Below are 17,435 nucleotides of genomic sequence, written 5' to 3' on the forward strand. Positions count from 1 at the left end.
CATCGCGGTGGTGGAGACATCAGAGCGATTCCGCGATGTGTGTGTGTGTGTGTGTGTGTGTGTGTGTGTGTGTGTACGACACAACGTAGGCCACCGCCGTCGAGGCGTGTAATGTGCAAGCGAAGCAGGGGGCGGCAGAAAGAAAGCGAGCACGTTGCTGGGACTCTTGAGCGTTGGAGGGGCTTGCCAAGGGCCAAGAGGAGACGACGACGACAACAACAACGATGGCGGCGAAGGCGAGTAAACGGTCTTGACCGACGGCTCTTTGGACGAGTGTCATGAAGCAACTGGTCTGGTTTGTGTTTGTGTGGGCACATGGCTCACGCCCCTCTTGGAACACCGAGGGTTTATCGCCAGCGATTTTTGGGGGTTGATTCCCCTCCCCCCTCCCCTTGCTCTCCCTGGCGCCCCCGGAGACTCTTGGCTTTTCTTGCGGGAGCTCCGTACTTTGCACGCCTTGTACTTGGTGGCATCGCGAGATTCATTCCAGCTTGAGGCCCCCCCCCCTCTCCCCATAAGGCCGAAGTGACTGCAGACCGGTGGGATGGAAAACGCATGGAATATTCGAAAAGGGCTTCGTTTGTGGATTGCCGTCACATGGCGGACGGGACGTCGTCGAAATGGACCGCCCTACAGAGGAACAGGGCCCAGGGCTGAGGGAACGATGAGGTTCTGAAGTCTTGGCATCCGTCATTGGGGACGTGTCTGTGGTGTATTTTGACGACAAATTTTCTCTTTTGGCGGGTTAGGTGCTCTCAGATTGGCGTGGACTTTGGTCCATGGTGGGAGACCAGCAGAGTCCCTGGGGTGTGCTTGGACTGGGGGTGGGTGGTGAATGGTGAGTGGTGTGGAGGAGAGAGAGGAACCACCTCACGGTTCCACACCTCGACACCGCTGGGCTGACCGGGCTGGAAGGGAGGTGGTCCGCGGGTGAGGTGCGGCGGTGGAAGGTGCTCAGTGTGCCCAGCTCGAAGACTCAAAAAAAAAAAAAGAAAAAAGAAAAAAAAAAAAAAAAGGTCGCCCACTCCCACTCCCACCAAAACGCGTCAGCCCAAGAGCGGGGGGCAGTAGGTACGGAGTACAGACGGTACAGACGGCGCATGGAAGGGGCGGCACATCAGGGAATCGGGACAGCAGGCAAGAGCTTCCTGGGTCTCAAAAGTCTTGGCACGTTCGATTTCCTTCGTTTGCCAAGACTTCCACCCCGCCCCTTCGCGCTGGCGCTTGTCTTGACAACATGCATCGAATATCAGAGAGCCTCTTATGGATATCAAACAGATCTAGATATTGCCAATTGCCAGCGTTTTTCTCGCGGTTTTTTTGCTTGCAAAACTGGCCCAGGACGCCCTCGGTCGGTCGCCGACTCACCATAAGCAGACACCGCAGCCACCTGGTTGGGTCCCCCCCTTTTTTTTCCTCTCTCGCTCTCTCTTTTGCAATCCAATAGAACTTACAAACACACGCCCCCAGGAGTGAACGGATTGGCATTGGCCTGACAAAAATCAAGGAAACGGGCCACGTTACCTTAGGTTTCTTTCCCCTCGCGCGCGCGCCCTCTTGCGGTTCGCCCGTCCTCGTTATTTCCGCAAGATTTCGTGCAAGAAAGAGAGAGAGAGGAAAGACCATTCAATGCATGTGCTGGCCACTAGGAGACAAGAAGTCGAGATTAATATGGGGCGCACTGTACAGACAAGTCACAGTGCGAGCGAGGAACAAGAGGGAAGGCACACCCACACACAACACCTTCCTACCTTACCTCGCCTCAGTCAACAACACATCCCCGGCCACTTCCCAGGACGAGACAAGATGGGGAAGAAGGTGGCAGCCGGTGCAAACCACCTCACCTACACTTTCCCAGTCGGGTGTCGCCAAAAGTCGCCAAGGTACGTATCTTCACCTGCACTTCACCTCACCTTACCTCACCTCATCTCATCCCATATGGTAATAAGGTACGAATACCTTGCGAATAGAATGGTGGGAAACTTACCTACTAAGTGCCAACAGACACAGACACAGACTTAGGTAGACACAGACCATGGGCAGCCGCCCCGTCCTCGTCCCAATGTATGGCTAGCACCAATGTGCCAGAGAAAGCCACTCATCTTTGGGGTCCGACCCGTCTGCTTCATTGTCACCAGCTCATATCCTTTACCTGTCTCGTGTCTGATGTATCGGAATCGTCATCTCAGTCAGTCCAGGCTAAAAGCTATCGAGACTTTGTACGGATAGGTACACACATCAGAGTACCTGCGCAGGGGCCACCCGACCCGACCGCAACGCTGCGAATACCTATCTACATCTTCTCGGTGCTCACAAGTTACAACTCGGCCCACCAAAGAGTGACACGATAATAGCAACAGCGCCCACTTCTTGGGAGCCAGGCGACCGGCTTGCGGCTTGCAAGCTGCACAGTCATGGAGTGTCTCGAGCAGGCGTTCCTGGCACAGACGCGGGCAATCCAACGTCCACCAAATCGTCCAATGTCGCTGGGCCTCGTTATGGATACCCTCATGACTCTCGACTCACATGGCACTTTTGCTCTGACACTTTCAACCTAACCTTTTCTCTCTCTCTTTCTTCTGCTCGCTATTCTTCGCAATCGTCCCGCCATGGTATCCGTCGAGCTCATAATCCATAACCTGACAGGCCCAGGGCCGAGCGCTCAAGGACGCGATCCCACACTCAATCCTATTCCTCCAGGACCCTGACCTTGCTCCGGCCCTACTAATCCCAGCTTGAACCTTGGGCCCGAACCTGGCCATTGCACCCCATCTTTTATTCCCTCTCAGTTATACGGTAGAAACAGAGAGTCCAGAATTGCCCCGACGGCATAGCCTTTGCACGCCAGACATTTTTGTCAAATCAGGGCTGTCGCCTATACAATCATACACTGGAAACTCGAGCTGAATCTGAGACTGCCATGCAGGGATCATTTGCAATTTGAGGCCCGTCAACGCAGGCCAGTCAAGATCAAGCCCATCTCTTGAGCGGAAACCAAGCTTGGATGACTCGAGGTCAACGGCATCGATTTCGAGCACCAGCGACTACAGAACCTGCCCACGTAAGATGGGCTGGCCAAGGAGCCACGGATCGTGTAGAACCACAGCCTGCAGCGCATCGCCTACAGCAAGCCCGCCGCAAGCACAACACACCTCAACGTCCCAAGTTTCCCGTCCCCTCTAGGAACAGACCCTCGGCCAACTACCGACCCCTGTATCTGGCACTGTGGGTACGTACCGGCGTTGGCCTTACCGAGCACACCTCCCACCTTAGCTCGCGGCTCAGGTGTGATGTGGTAGCTGTCCTCCTGTGGTATGCGGCGTATGCCTTGCTTGCAGCCCGTCTGCAGGCTGCTGAGCGGTTTCGATTTGGGTTCTGCTCCGAGTCCCGGCCACGATGCTGGCGGCCTGTCCCTGGCCCTTGCTGATGTAGGAATCCCGAACAAGCTGGTCCAATCCCAATGCTGCGCTGCTGGCACATCAGCATATGCTCTCCATCAATCAACCCTTTTCAAGCTCGGTCATCAAACGAATCAGTGCACCAGCGGGCCCAGGGGGCGAACGGAGCGCAGGGTGCGGGTGCCGCTTCTATGAGCAAATTGGTACGGATACGGCATACATATGAAGATGAGAGACCGACTCCCCTTAGCTTTCCCCATGTGGACTGTCTAGATAACGAGATGCTTGGTTAGAGTGAGAGGCTAAAGGTTTCTAGTCTCGGTGGACTCGAAAGCAGACCTCACAGCTATCTGCAATCTGCTTCTTGGCCCTGTCACAATCACTTGCTTCTCTTCATTCGCAAAGGAATAGAGAACACAGTCCCTGATCAATTTGATGGACCACCCATACTTCGTACAGATACATGTGTACGGAGTACGGATACCTTGGATAGAGCTCCATTTACGGACAGTTTATCGCCAAGACTTTGTCCCTTAATCCCAGTGATCGACCGACTGCCGTATCTGGCTGGCATCTACCAATCATCTGCGCACCAGGTCGGCACGATCGCCATTGTCATTTTTGGGGAATATTCTAATTTTGTTACTTTTGTCGCTGCTGCCTGCTCCTTTACATTGCATTCGGAACACACTTGAATGGGGCACTTCGACACGAGCTATTTGACCAAACTGCACTTGCACCGGCCCTGGAGCTGGGGTACCGTACCACAGTAGGTAGTGAGCAGTCGCTACCTTACCTCAAGGTACCTAACCTCTTTACTCGATTACCCCGCAAAAAACAACCAGGTCACCACCATACTACGTACCGTTTCTCCAGTTCGAAGTTCATTTGCTAAGGTACTCCGTACCTTACTCCGTACCGCCCGTTGACGTCCTGCTGTTTGTCAGAGAGCTCACCGTTGCTCTCTTTCCTCCATACACCCACAGCCTTGCTCACCACCACACACACTCTCTCTCAGAGTAGCCCGCACACGCAGATACGCCTAGTGCGACAGACACAATACGACTGGGCTTTTTAAATCCCTCTCATCTCTGCAGAGTGCAGAGCGCAGCTGCCAGGCCAAGGCCCCCGAGTCACACACTGCCCCAACGTACAGAAAGCGGCAAGTTCCAGGAGCCGGTGAGTGTTCCACGAGTCCTTTCACTTTCCACGAGCTTCCCTTCCCGCCTAGTACCTTGCAACATGCACCGGCCCCTCTCCCCCAAATGTCACTGGGCCCCCGTCCGTCCAACGAACCGCCCAACGACTCCAAAGCACAGAGTCCAAAGTCCAAACACCTCGACCCTGCCCTGACCTGCCCGGCCAGACCAGACCAGAAAGCCCCTCATTCCCGATAATCCACGCATTCCACCATTCACCTTTTAGGCCAACTTTAACCCGCCATCGGTGACATCGGCCACCGCACCTCGCTCTCACCCGCCCGGCACACATCCCCGTACGCCGTGTCGCCTAACACCTTACATTCTTCAATTCACTCACTGCTGGCCCCTGCTGACTTATTTCGAGATCCGCCAAAATCTCGCACGGCTCCATCAACTCGAGTCGCCTGATACGATATCGCAATCTCCAGAATGGCTGCCGCTAGCGCAAACGCCAGCCTCGACTCCAACGCCCTGCTCGCCTTCTTCACCCAGATGGACGATCAGGGAGGTGTCATTGTCAGAGGTGCGTCTCCGTCATCCAAGCTGAGCCTCCTCACCTCCCTCACCTCGCTGTCTCTCCCTACACCGAAACGGACCTATCCGATCTGTCTCAAATAGGAAGTCAGTGCCAAGACGCGCGTCCTTGCTAACGGCCGCTGTCACTCTCCAGATACCCCAAAACTAGATCTAGATCTGTACATCCAGAACTACACAGGTACGATGTTTCCTACCACAGCCCGTCTCAACCTTGTTTCTCGTAGACTGCGCCCTGCTGCCGTTGCCGCAGTGCCACTGCCCGCACACACGCTCAGCCTCCCCGCGTCTCCGCCCCCTTTTGCCCGCGTGCCAAGGCTCCGCCGCCTTCAGGGGGGAACTGCTTCTCACCACTGCCACAGGCCGTACCCGCTTTGAACGTCTTTTCCTCATCGGCCGGACATGCGTGCCGCTCTTTGTCGACGCTCTCAAGGCTGCCGTCGCAGAGGCCAAGAAGGGTCAAGATACGCAGCGTTACCGCGATGTCGTTGAGTTGATTCAGGTCGCCGCTCCTCTGGAGCCTGAAGCCACATTCGATCAGTCGTGGGTCGAGCTCACGGACAGGGCCAATAATGCCAAAACTCACGCCCTCGAGGGCGAGTTGAAGGGTTACAAGATGAACCTGATCAAGGAGAGCATTCGGGTATGTAGAGACATTGCCATGCACAAATGCTCCAGGGCTAACTGATGCCAGATGGGAAACGAGGACCTGGGTCGTCACTTTGAAAGCATCGGCGACCTTAATAGCGCTGGCGAGGCTTACAGCCGGATGCGCCCAGACGTGAGCACATCCAAGCACATCATCGACGTTGGCAAGCACCTCGTCAATGTGACGCTGCAGCGTCGGGAATGGCCCATGGTCATTGCCAACCTGAGCAAGATCACGGGTGTCCAGAACGGCGACGAAGAAAAGGGTTTGCAACCCTACGTCAAGATCGTCCAGGGCATCGCCCTCATGGGGCTCGAGAAGTTTGACGAGGCGGCCAAAAGCTTCCTGCAGACGGATGCCGGCAAAGAGGGAGTGGACTACAGCAATATCGCGAGCCCTAACGATGTGGCAGTGTACGGTGGCCTCCTAGCTCTGGCAACCATGGACCGGAAAGAGCTCCAGGCTCGTGTTCTCGACAACCAAAACTTTAGAACGTTTTTGGAACTGGAACCTCACATCCGCAAGGCCATTTCGCTTTTTGTGAATGGCCGATACTCGGCTTGCCTGGCCATCCTAGAGGCGTATCGCGCAGACTACCTCCTCGACATTTACCTCCAGAAGCACGTCCCGACGCTCTACTCGCAGATCCGGAGCAAGTGTATCGTGCAGTACTTTATCCCCTTCTCCTGCGTCACCTTGAGCAGCCTCGAGGATGCATTTGCCGTACCCGGCAAGCCGCTCATTGACGAGCTCGTCGCCATGATCCGGGGCGGGGTTTTGCAGGCCCGCATCAACACAATTGACAAGGTGAGTTTCCGCGGCCCCCGAAAGTGTAGAGTCGCACCGTGTGCTAACGCACGAGCCACAAGACGTTGGTCGCCGTGTCTCCGAACCCCCGAGCCACACTGCAAAGGATGGTCCTCGACACGATCGATGCCTACGAGCGGGACGCTACGGAGCGGATCCGGCGTATGAGTATCATTGCGGCAGATATGGAGGTCAAGACCATGCGCAAGGGTAATGCCCATGCCGGTGCGCAGGGCATCGATGAGCTCTGGTTCGAGCAGTCCAACCGACCGACGGTGGCCGGCGGCGCGGGCGGCGACAACGTGAGCTGATGGCCCTCCGATGCGGCGGCGACGGGCCGCGCGGTGACGGTGATACCGGCCGAGTGGTTGTGCTTGTCCGTGGGTCGGACGCGAGAGCTGCAGCACGCCGCGAGCATGCAACTGGAATGCTGACAACCGGGGCACTTTTGGTGATCCACCTTGGCGCCGTAGTCGCAAAAGCCTAAAATATTCGGGTGGTCGACTGCCAATGCAGAGGTGCAGACTGGGCGGTCTCGCGACAGGTCATTGGCTATCTCGAAAGAAAAGCATACGTACGCCTGCCAACACGTCTCTTGTGCCGTGGGATCATTCAGACGTCATGGCACTTTTGTGCTAGGTATGTCATTAGCCACTGGGATCGGGCATGGAGCTTCACGCAGCGGCTGGGACGGTGGAGCGGCTAAAGCAACAGGCGGCGGTGTTGATCGCGGGATCCCCGGGGCCGATAGATTGAGGCTTACGCAGCAGGCATAGAAATGTGTCAAGAGAATATGGTTTTCCGTCGATTGAAGCGTCTTGTCTTGTCGTGCTTGGGAATGGTCGGGAATAATGCACCCTGTCTCTTGTCTGTATCGTTTATGCAAGCCACCTGATTGCACTTCGCCCGAACTGTGCCCTACGGCTAGTTGTTCTCTTCGGGCCTAACGCAGAAAGTTAAGCTTACCCTGCCGACGGATTTATGAACGATACCCGACCCTTTATATCGCCTCGGGGTCTTGGCAAAGTTGTTTCTCTGCACAGTGCCAGTTCGGTTCCTCGCCTAGCTACCTAGGTGGTCACTCACTTTCCCCTCTCGTCAAAGGATAATAGAGTACGAATACAGATACAGACTAGCAGAAGCCTTTTTTGCGGTGTTTTAAAAAAAGAATCTGCAATGATCGATCACCTGGGCTCCAATCTTGTGGGCTTTCTAACTTTTCCCCCGTTCGCTAGAATTAACTCTCCTTTCGTCTACGGTACATATCCTCAGGGCAAAAGTAAGTAGGTAGTGCGTCCACCCAAATGATCACCCGAGAAAAAAAGGATACCGCAAATAAGAGCCGGTGAGTCTACAAAATGGGGCTCCAGCCGAGGAAGAGAGAAGGGAGGGGGGACAAGACCCAAGGGTCAAGCGTGACAGGGTTAGATGGGGTGGAGGGGCCCGCACGGCGCTTCTCTCTCACGCAAAAGACCAGCATTTCATCAGACAGGGTTTCCTTTTGGAGACCTTGCTCCAAATCCCTGGAGGGTGGAGAGGGGGGAGGGGAGGGTGTGTGATCAAAAAACTTATGGCTCAACTTTTTTCTTTCTTTATGATGGGTTTTAGTAGCATTATCCTCTTTTTTGCTGCTGCTCCTTCACGTACCTAGCCTGCATCAGGCAGTTCGTAGGTTTTCCCTCAAGCAGTTCGTTCCCCCCTTGTCTTTCTGTTGCTGGGGGGTGTGGTTCTTTCTAGCCCCCCTCCTTACCTAGTCCTCTCCCCCCCCCCCCTCCCCATATCCGACATCGTCAACGATGCATGGATCATTTTGGATCCATCATCCACCTAGGCGAGCCAGGCACAGACAGCATGGCCCATAATCGCGCTTCGCTTTCGCCTTGCAGACGGTTTCTGGTGCGCCCCTCCCCTCTCTCTTTCTCTCCGAGGTATACTCCGTGTGGTGGAATTAGTTCCCGATGAACCGGGAGTAAAATGCATCCGCTAGAAATGGAAAAGAGACGTATGAGCAAGATAGTAACGATGGGCATGATGTTGGCTCCAGAAGTGACGAGAAGAGAGGGGAGAGGATGTAGCAGTAAGGGGGGTTAGAGGGAAGGGGGCATGGCATGCGACTTTGCCCAGTTTCCGTTGTCCCACCCTCAACCACCGTTCGAGTTCCATCCGGATTCGCGATCCGGGACACGCCCAGGAGTCTCGAAAAGAGTTTTTTTTTTTTTTTTCCCCTTGTCGTCTCCGTCTCGGTCTCTCCATCTGGGGCCACCCTTCGTCCTCGGGGGGAACTAGATGGCAGGGCGCAATTGACACCAAACGGAGTGACTCGGCGATCGTGATGTATTCGTAATCCACGTAATCCTCGGGCGCGCGCGCACAGTAATGCGCAAAGAATCATCCCATCAACTGCCGGACGTCGGTGGGCGGCCAGCGGACCTGCGCAAAGGTGAGGAGACGCTTGATGCTCTGCAGGTACTTGCGCGTGACCTCGTCGCCCATGACGTGCCCGCGCTCGCCGTCGTGCAGCTTCTCGCGGGCGCTGCGCTCGTGGATGCCGACCATGGTGACGCCGATGGGCCAGGCGGCTTTGCCGATGGAGAGGCGGAGGTAGCCGTCGTTTGCGTCGACGTAGCGGCGTTCCTGTGCGGCTTTGACGATTTCGATAATGGGCGCGAGGAGGTCGTCGTCGAGGTCGTACTTTTCGAACTTGCGGAAGAGCTGTCACGATAGTTTAGTCCATGCTTGTCTGATGAACGTATGTGTGTGCGTGCGTGGGAACATACCGGCTTGAGGTTTTCGCGGCTCTGAACCATGGCGCTGTACGCCGTCTTGCTCGCCGTTGTGTCGCGCCGTTCCGCCTCCATTGCCTTTTCGTACTCGGCCAGGACCATGGTGAAGTAGGAAGCCAGCTGGCGGAACAGCCACCGCCGACCTTCCTTGTCCTTGGGCACGGCCGCGTCCACCTTCATGTCCTTCTCCTCCACGAGCTGCAGCGTCGTCGGGATGGGGCCCTTTGTCACCACCGTCGTGAGCCGCCTGTACCGCCTCAGCCTCGCGCCGTGGCCCTCGCCAAAGAGCGTCGCCGGCTCGCCCAGCGCGCGCAGCTTCTCCGCGAGCTGTCCGTCGGGGATGTCCTCCATGCCCTCTTCGACGGCGGCATCGTCGTCGTCTTCGGCCGTGGCCTTGACGAGCTCGGGCAGCCCCAGCCGCTTCCGCCGCGCGCGTTCTTCCTCGGCTTCTTTTTCCTCGCGCCGCAGCCGTGACTCCTCGGCGAGCTTTTGTCGCTTCTCCTCGCGGATCTTGTTCTCTGCCGCGTCGTCTTCTTCGCGCTTGCGTTTCGCGGCGGCCTTGGCTTCCCGCTCGGCCTCGACGCGGGCTTGTTCTGCCAGGTAGTCTTCCCTGCGCTTCGCTTCGACGTCGGCTCGTTTGATGTATTTCGATGAGGAGGAGGCTGCTGCTGCTGTGGAAGTGGGCTTCTTGGACTTGTCCAGCTCCTTGGACATGAGGGCTGCAAAGTCCATTTTGGCGTCGATTTGCTGTCCCTGTAGCTGACTGAGGTGTCTCGTGTGTCTCGGGTGGGTCCGTTCGGTCGTGGGTATCACCAGTCTTCCCTCGTGTGTTGTCCAAGAGCAGAACTCGCCTCCACGTCGATGAGATGTCGTCAAACGAGAACGGTAGAAAACCGGATAGAGCGTTGCCGGATTGACAATTAAAAAAAGCTTAGTTTTCGGGAACGGCGCCCTACGTGTGGTGGACGATCCATGCATGGAAGCTTTGGAAGATCGCGCTTAACTTGCACAGCCTCACTCGCCTACGACCTTGACTCCAGTCGGGAGGGACGCACGCCCGCACCTCTTCGTCCGCGCACACCACGACCACTCACACACCGCAATACGTACTCTCACACTCTTCTTACACACACAAACGCACGCGGCAACTGCAGCAGTTTTGAACTAGTTCCCGCTTCCCTCCTCTTTTTTCTAAACCCCCGTTTGATTCCCTTTTTGGGGGCCTAAAAAGGTGCTTGTTTGTACCTGTTCGTCGCAAGGGGACCTGGGGGCCTGGAGCTTGTCAAAAAGGAACCATCGAGCTTGTTTTCACTACGAATACTCCACACAGGCGAGTATACGTATACGTACTCCCCGACGTCGTCTCTTCTTCTTCCCATCGAAGCGCGGGTTGGCTATACTTGGCGGTCTTCGGCATGGCTTCCCATCAGCGGGAGGATACTACGCCATTCCTTCTGCAGCTTTTCTACAAGGACGGGTCATTTCACAGGTACGTCGACTCTGCCTGACGCCTAGTACTATTCTCGACGCTGACAGACCCATATAGAACAGACGAGTTCGCCTCGAGGAGCCTTCCGCCCTTCCTATCACTCTACACATGGCCCGACTGTACCTTGGACGAGCTCGCCGAGCTTATCACAGCTGAAGACCCGGCGCTGCTACCGAGCCCTTGCGTGGGCACGAGGCTCGCCTTCCGCCTCATCTACCCCGATACCCGGAACGCAGCAGCCAACGCGGGAGGGCACCATCACCACGGACAAGCGCAGGGGCCAAGGTTCATGGTCAAGGACCTAGGGAGCGTGGTGCTCGGGGACGGCACGGCAGAGGCGCTCCTGGCCGCCGATGGCGAGGGAGAGGGGGAGGGGGAGGGGGCAGACGACGTCGACATGTCCGGCGCCGGCGCCAAGCAACCCGACGACGCTGACTCGGCCAAGGACAAGACGCTCAAGGAGGTCAATTTCGTGGTCGGAGATTACGTCTCGTGCGCCATACTGCCGCCGCTGCCGGACGGCTCGGTGGCGCCGGCCCTCACTGCGCGAAATGATAGGGCAGCGGGGCAGTTTGGCGGTGCAAGAGGCCCGATGGGCGGTCCGCCGTCGCAGGGGCCGCGCCGGGACGCTGGGTTCGGGGGAAGGCAGAGCTGGGACAGAGACCGGCGGCGCTCTGGGTTCGGAGATGGTGGATTCCCCGAGGGGGAATGGCGGAGGGGCGAGAGGCTGCCCGATGATCCACCAGACCGGTCTCGGGGTAGAGGTAGACGACCCGATAGGTGGTGATTCGACTTGTAGTCGTGGTTCCAGGTACTTGGGTTTGTAATTACGCACGGCGTTATGGCTCGTTTGGAAGGTATACCAGGCGGCGTTATGATCACTTGCAAGCGTCGTTCTTCCACGTCTGCTTGCTATCAAAGCATTGCCTTGCTTCAAAAGTTGGCGAAATTCGTGACTGCATCGAAAGCAGTACAGACATCTTGCGATCGTCATGGTGCACGGGAGAAAAGTACTTGTTCGATGTTCTCATTCCTCTACTCCGGGTCACGGTCCCGGGCCTATCTACACAATTCTCCCCCTCGATATCGTGCCCCGTCTATCGCTCGTAAACCAGGTCGCCCTTGCGCTTCGCGCGGAGGTCCCAGAGACCCTATGGATCGGTCAGTATATGTACTTCCGGCGGTCCGAAGGGGGTACGAGAGGCAACTCACGTCGGTCTTGTAGCCAATGTAGCCGACGACGAATGGCACAAAGACGGCGTACATGAAGGTGACGCGAGCGGTTCTCGGGGTCCAGCGGAAGAAGATGTGTCTGTTGCTCTGCATGTCTGTTGAGTCGTTCTCAGGTCAGCCCTTTCACTACTCTCCACATCTTTCCATGCCACACAGCAGCTCAGTCGCGCGGTATCTAATCGCCTCGCATCGCATTCGGAGGGTTCGGTGGAAAAGGAAGGGTTATACGTACGTCCCAATTTGACCAGGGCCGGGTCAAGGGCCAGCTCTAGTTTGATCGAATTAGCATTGGTCGTTAATTTTGGTGTCAATTGGGGCACTCACTGTGGTGGTGGCCTGCCATCTTGAATGACGGTCAGGACCGGTTCGCAGTTTGATCAAGAAAGAGATTGATTCGGTCGGCCGACAAGGGTTTGCGGGGTTCCGAAGGGCAATTGCTGCTTCGCTCGTCAATGTGAAGCTTCGTGATGGCACAATGCATCGCGAGTCTTGGGAGTTCACTGCTTAGGTAATATTGGCTTGCCTTGACTGTCAGGCATCAGCCAATCAAGTGATGGGCATTAGCCAGAGTGCAAGCAATGACATACTGTGCTCTCAGGCATCTTTCTCCGCGAATACACAGTACGTGATCGTTAGTCGACACTGCCAATCTACTGGGCGAGCCGACTTCCTGCTTTCCCCTTCATATATGCGCAAGATTGATCCGTTTACATAAGCAAAACAAGTCAACGTGCCAGAGTGGTTAATGGGCAGCCCTGCTAAGGCTGTGGCTTCGGTCGCGCAGGTTCGAATCCTGTCGTTGACGCTTAAACTTTTGCAATTTTTGTCTTCAACTTAATTGGCACGCCTGGGTAGCTGCTCGATGGCATAACCATCTTGCCGTCCAACTGTGTTCGAATCATTGTAGTAGATCACGAGGCAGTATTAGCAAAGACACGATTCAACACTCAATAGGAGACAAGAGTAATTGTAGGCCTCTGTTGCGAACCTAGCCAGACAACGATAGATCGGCGACTCAATGTGGTATGCAATTCGGAGCCAGCAGTCCCGCCGATTTGATGTGCGGTCTAGAGAAGTTCTGGTTCTATGCCGAGGCCTGGAGACCGAGGCAAGCCTAAATTGTGGGGCATAAACCTGTGGTTTTGCGCTGTGAATTAGCTGCTCGCTGCGTGCTGCGCATGCTGTGTTCCTGTGACAGGAGACGGCCCAAGTGCTTTTTGTTTTGGGGAAACACCTGAAAGTGAGCTCGGTGGGGCCGGGCCCTTTGCCTTCCGATGAGCTAGTGACGTATAAATGAGGGACGAAGCCCGGAAACCTTATCAGGTTGAACAATTGATGTTCAGAGTGGTATCGTGGTGTAAATTCAGATTCAGTGAGGTGCTTAATTGAGAATTCATCGCCAAAAGAACCAATCGACTACCCTCAACATGGCGGCAACTGAACAGAAGCCCAAGGTGAAGCTCTACTGGTAAGTCAAGTCCAGGTTTCACTCATACTCTGTATTCCAAGCTCACCAATTCACCAGGCTGGAGCAATCGAGAGCCCAGAACATCCTGTGGCTCCTCGAGGAGCTCAAGATTGACTATGAAATCGAAGTGTTCCACAGGAATAAGCAGACGCTCTTGGCGCCTCCCGAGCTGGCAAAGGTTCATCCGCTGGGCAAGTCGCCCGTGATTGAGATTTTCCCGACCGGCTCTGGCGAGTCCATCAAGTTGGCCGAGAGTGGCTACATGACGCAGTACCTGTGCGAGCACTTTGGCCAGAACACCAGCCTCATCCCCAAGAAGTGGAAGGACGGCCAGGAGGGCAAGATTGGCGGCGAGACTGAGGAGTACTCGAGGTGCCAGTACCTGCTTCACTACATTGAGGGCAGTCTGCTCCCGGTCCTCACCATGTCTCTGGTCATTGGAGGTGAGTCTCACGTCAGGTCACGATTCTGGAGTATTCGCTGACGCCTTGCAGCCCTGAAATCCGACAATGTACCCTTCCTCGTCCGGCCCATCACGTCGGTGGTAGCCAACCGGATCTACAGCATGGTGATCTTCCCCAACGCCAAGAAGCACATGGCCATGATTGACCAGATGCTCGAGACGTCGCCCAATGGTGGCAAGTACATCTGCGGCGAGCACCTCTCGGCCGCCGACATCCTCCTCAGCTTTGCGCTCATCGCGGCGCAGCCCCGCTTCGACGGTCTGGGGAGCTGGCCCGGCGGTTCTGCCAAGGCGGCGCACCCCCGTGTATTTGAGTATATCGAGAGGCTCAAAAAGGAGCCCGGCTATGAGAGATCGGCGCAGAAGATTCGCGAGATTGACGGCAAGTTTGAGGCCACGATTTCTAAGATGTAAAACGTGACGTTTGATGAATTGGGTTCGGGGACTAGGGAGATATACCACTTTACTAAATTGACCTGCACTCTAATGAACCGTCGTCTCAACTTTGCTCCTCATCCACCTTTGAATACGTCAATACTATTCGTAAACATCTCATGCAACTTGACAGCGCGTCGCAAAGTTCATCATCTCACGGCTTCATCTCAGAGGCTCTTGTATGATGCTAAGTGGCCCAAGCTTCCCGAATGGAGCGCTACCGCAGGGACCAACGGCAGGGATTCCGGGCCGCTAAATCGGCGTGCGTTCCTCCCGCTGTCGGCAGCTTTTCCAGTGACGCCCCGACGTATTTTTTTGCAACATCATCCAAGTCAATTCAACCCGCCAACGCACCCGAGGGCTAGACGAACGCCATGCTCGCCTCGAGGACGGTATGCGCCCAATGCCGTTCGAGGCTTTTGGCCGGCGCGGCTACAATCGGCGCGGTCCGACCGAACTCGACGACAAGCTTCCCGTCCGCCGCCGTGGACCAGCCGTCCCGAACCCCGAAACCCAAAGCGCCACGACCACCCACGAGGAAGCACAAGGGCAGCGGCAACGAGACTGCGAAGCAGAGAGTCCTGGATCTATTTGAAGAGACCGTCAGCAAGCAGCCCGCGCCGGCGGCTCCTAGCAACGGCCCGGGCGTCAACCAGCTCTACTCACTTACCGACGAGCTCAGCCAACTCTTACAACAGAGACAGAAGCAAAAGATCTCCGATTTGAAATTTGCGACACAGGCATACACGTTCATAACCACAAAACTTCTGGTGTCCGCGCAAAAGTCGGGTGTCTATCTGCCTCAGGTTACCACAACAATAGCCAGCCAAGCTTTACAACAAATCACGAGAATCAAGTTTGCGACGGTAGAGGCCGCCGACCTCCCCCAAACGGTAGACATATGCAAGTTGTATACTCACATAAATAACAAGAGGGTTGTGAGGCGACTGGAACTCATCAATGGCCTCCTGCGAGCAATCATCTCAACTCGAGCGGACCCGGAGAACCAGGCTGTGGAGGACCGGCTGCTGGAGGATCTGGTGGAGTGCTGGAAACACTTTTCGGGCTTGAAGCGCGCAGACAGCGGCCTCGAGTCGGATCCAGTGTTTTGGCTCACGTCACGGCGGGACTTGCTAGGGACCGAGAGACCCGATAGACTCCTCCGCGCGCTCTTCCCTTTTTTTGCAGCCAACGAAACGTCAGGCCTAGGACCGGCCCTCGTAGCCACATACGTATTGCTGTCTGAGTCCAAGCATATGATCAGCAAGGCCAGGTTGGAGGCACACCCGCTGTTAGAAGCACTGGATCCTATTGTCAAGCAATTCGATAAGGACATGCTGCAGGAGCTCTTTCGCGACCATGCCGAAGTCTGGAGCTACGTCCAACCACGGGCGGACTGGAGGGTGACGCGCGTGGCTCCCGGAACGTGGAAAGAGTTGGATACTGTGTCTCCAGGCAAACCCGATCAAGCCAAGTCAGCGGTGCGGTTCTCTTATGCCCTGTGGCATCGGCGGTTCGAGACCGTCTTCCGTGCAAACGACACTGCAGCCATCCAGCAGGCCTGGAGAGACCTGATCAACCCGGCCAACGACAAGGACCGGACCCTGAGGTTGCAAAGCTCTCCGGACCTTTTCGATTACATTCTGTTCCTCGCGTGTAGCAAGTACGGGTTAGGCGCAAGCTTTTCCAAGCTGACGGAGGAGATATTGGCGTACATGAAGACTCTGGGCATGGCCCCGACGGTCAGAACGTACACGTCAATGATGAGTGGCTGGAAAGAGGCCAGGCGGTTGGAGCCGATTGAGAACCTGTGGAAATTCATCACAAACGCAGGTGTCAAACTGGACCAGCAGATCTGGTCGAGCAGGATCTCGGCCCTCGGCCTTTTGGGCGGCGAACATGACGGTCTGGGTGCCCTCAAGGAGATGGATAGGTTGTGGAGCATGGCAGTAAAGAACGGCACGCAAGGAAAGGCCGTCGAGCCTGGCATTTCCAACGTGAACGCAGCCATTTCCGGCTTGCTCCGCCGTGATAACATGGAGGTCATCCGTACCGTACTGGACTGGGCGACCGACAAGGGCATCACGCCCGACATTTACACTTACAACATGCTCCTATCACGCATGCTCAAAAAGGGGGCCCACGAGGAGGCGGACCGGATCCTCGCCAGCATGAAGACGGCGGGCATCACGCCGGACGGGGCCACCTTTACCGTCATCATGGAGGCGGCCCTCAGCGACCTGCCAGACCAGACGCCGCAGGAGCAGCGGGAGACGATGGACAGGGTATTCTCCGAGATGGCCGCCTGCGGCATCGAGCCCAACCAGGAGTCCTACGGCAAGATGCTCCACGTCCTCGTCCGGGCGGGCGACAGCGGCAAGCACGCCGTGGCCGCGCTGCTCTCGCACCTCCGCGCATCCCGCCTCCACCCGTCGACCGAGATGTGCACCATGCTGGTCGAGTACTACGTCAACCGGAATCGGCCCGACCTCGACTCGCTGCGCGCCCTCGTCGCGGACCGCCGCGCGCGCACGCGGGCCCTGACGGACCGCGTCTTCTGGGAGAGCGTCATCAAGAACTATCACCGCGCCGGCGACCTCGACAGCGCGCTCGAGGTCGTCTACGACCTTGATGATTGGGGGATCTGGCCCGGCTTGCCGCTGCTCGACCCTCTGCTGCGGTCTCTGGTCCATCGGCAAGACTTTGAGGGGGCCAAGAAGCTGGTCGATACCGTCCGCAAGCAGGCCAGGCCTCAGGCCGCGGACAAGGCGGGTCGCTTTTCGAAGCACGGGTTCTGGGCGTTTGCTCACGATTACCGTCTGTTGCCGGGGCAAGAGGAGGCGTAGAATACACATGTAGATTCTCAGCCGATTATTGTACTATACAAATAGATATCATCAATGTACAACAACTTGGAGATACCTTTGATCCCCAAGTCATGCATCTGGGAATCTAGCATGGCATGCTCTGAGTC

At 56.4% G+C, this 17,435-nt stretch overlaps 7 protein-coding genes across 7 annotated transcripts; 4 read left to right on the forward strand and 3 right to left on the reverse strand.

The window, feature by feature from the left end:
• Window positions 1–19: 19 nt before the first annotated feature.
• CTAM01_05751 (uncharacterized protein) lies at window positions 20–280 on the reverse strand (the record flags this gene model as incomplete). The annotated part of the gene is made up of 1 exon (XM_060521781.1): window positions 20–280. The coding sequence occupies one exon, from the start codon at window positions 278–280 to the stop codon at window positions 20–22; it is 261 nt and encodes an 86-aa protein (XP_060383450.1).
• Window positions 281–5,029: 4,749 nt separating this feature from the next.
• On the forward strand, window positions 5,030–6,901 carry CTAM01_05752 (26S proteasome subunit RPN7; the record flags this gene model as incomplete). Its single annotated transcript, XM_060521782.1, has 5 exons — window positions 5,030–5,123; window positions 5,271–5,315; window positions 5,497–5,777; window positions 5,829–6,590; window positions 6,653–6,901. The coding sequence occupies 5 exons, from the start codon at window positions 5,030–5,032 to the stop codon at window positions 6,899–6,901; spliced, it is 1,431 nt and encodes a 476-aa protein (XP_060383451.1).
• Window positions 6,902–8,978: 2,077 nt separating this feature from the next.
• CTAM01_05753 (Prp18 domain-containing protein) lies at window positions 8,979–10,105 on the reverse strand (the record flags this gene model as incomplete). The annotated part of the gene is made up of 2 exons (XM_060521783.1): window positions 8,979–9,302; window positions 9,368–10,105. The coding sequence occupies 2 exons, from the start codon at window positions 10,103–10,105 to the stop codon at window positions 8,979–8,981; spliced, it is 1,062 nt and encodes a 353-aa protein (XP_060383452.1).
• Window positions 10,106–10,788: 683 nt separating this feature from the next.
• On the forward strand, window positions 10,789–11,649 carry CTAM01_05754 (Sin3 associated polypeptide p18; the record flags this gene model as incomplete). The annotated part of the gene is made up of 2 exons (XM_060521784.1): window positions 10,789–10,862; window positions 10,920–11,649. The coding sequence occupies 2 exons, from the start codon at window positions 10,789–10,791 to the stop codon at window positions 11,647–11,649; spliced, it is 804 nt and encodes a 267-aa protein (XP_060383453.1).
• Window positions 11,650–11,959: 310 nt separating this feature from the next.
• Window positions 11,960–12,438, reverse strand: CTAM01_05755 (uncharacterized protein; the record flags this gene model as incomplete). The annotated part of the gene is made up of 4 exons (XM_060521785.1): window positions 11,960–12,013; window positions 12,075–12,190; window positions 12,328–12,363; window positions 12,420–12,438. The coding sequence occupies 4 exons, from the start codon at window positions 12,436–12,438 to the stop codon at window positions 11,960–11,962; spliced, it is 225 nt and encodes a 74-aa protein (XP_060383454.1).
• Window positions 12,439–13,522: 1,084 nt separating this feature from the next.
• CTAM01_05756 (glutathione S-transferase) lies at window positions 13,523–14,440 on the forward strand (the record flags this gene model as incomplete). The annotated part of the gene is made up of 3 exons (XM_060521786.1): window positions 13,523–13,563; window positions 13,621–14,006; window positions 14,058–14,440. The coding sequence occupies 3 exons, from the start codon at window positions 13,523–13,525 to the stop codon at window positions 14,438–14,440; spliced, it is 810 nt and encodes a 269-aa protein (XP_060383455.1).
• Window positions 14,441–14,835: 395 nt separating this feature from the next.
• Window positions 14,836–17,307, forward strand: CTAM01_05757 (pentatricopeptide repeat domain-containing protein; the record flags this gene model as incomplete). The annotated part of the gene is made up of 1 exon (XM_060521787.1): window positions 14,836–17,307. One exon carries the CDS (start codon window positions 14,836–14,838, stop codon window positions 17,305–17,307), a length of 2,472 nt encoding a protein of 823 aa, XP_060383456.1.
• Window positions 17,308–17,435: the final 128 nt, after the last annotated feature.

Source organism: Colletotrichum tamarilloi, assembly GCF_030869305.1.
Source record: "Colletotrichum tamarilloi strain Tom-12 chromosome Unknown Scaffold_15.1, whole genome shotgun sequence".
NCBI lineage: Eukaryota > Fungi > Ascomycota > Sordariomycetes > Glomerellales > Glomerellaceae > Colletotrichum > Colletotrichum tamarilloi.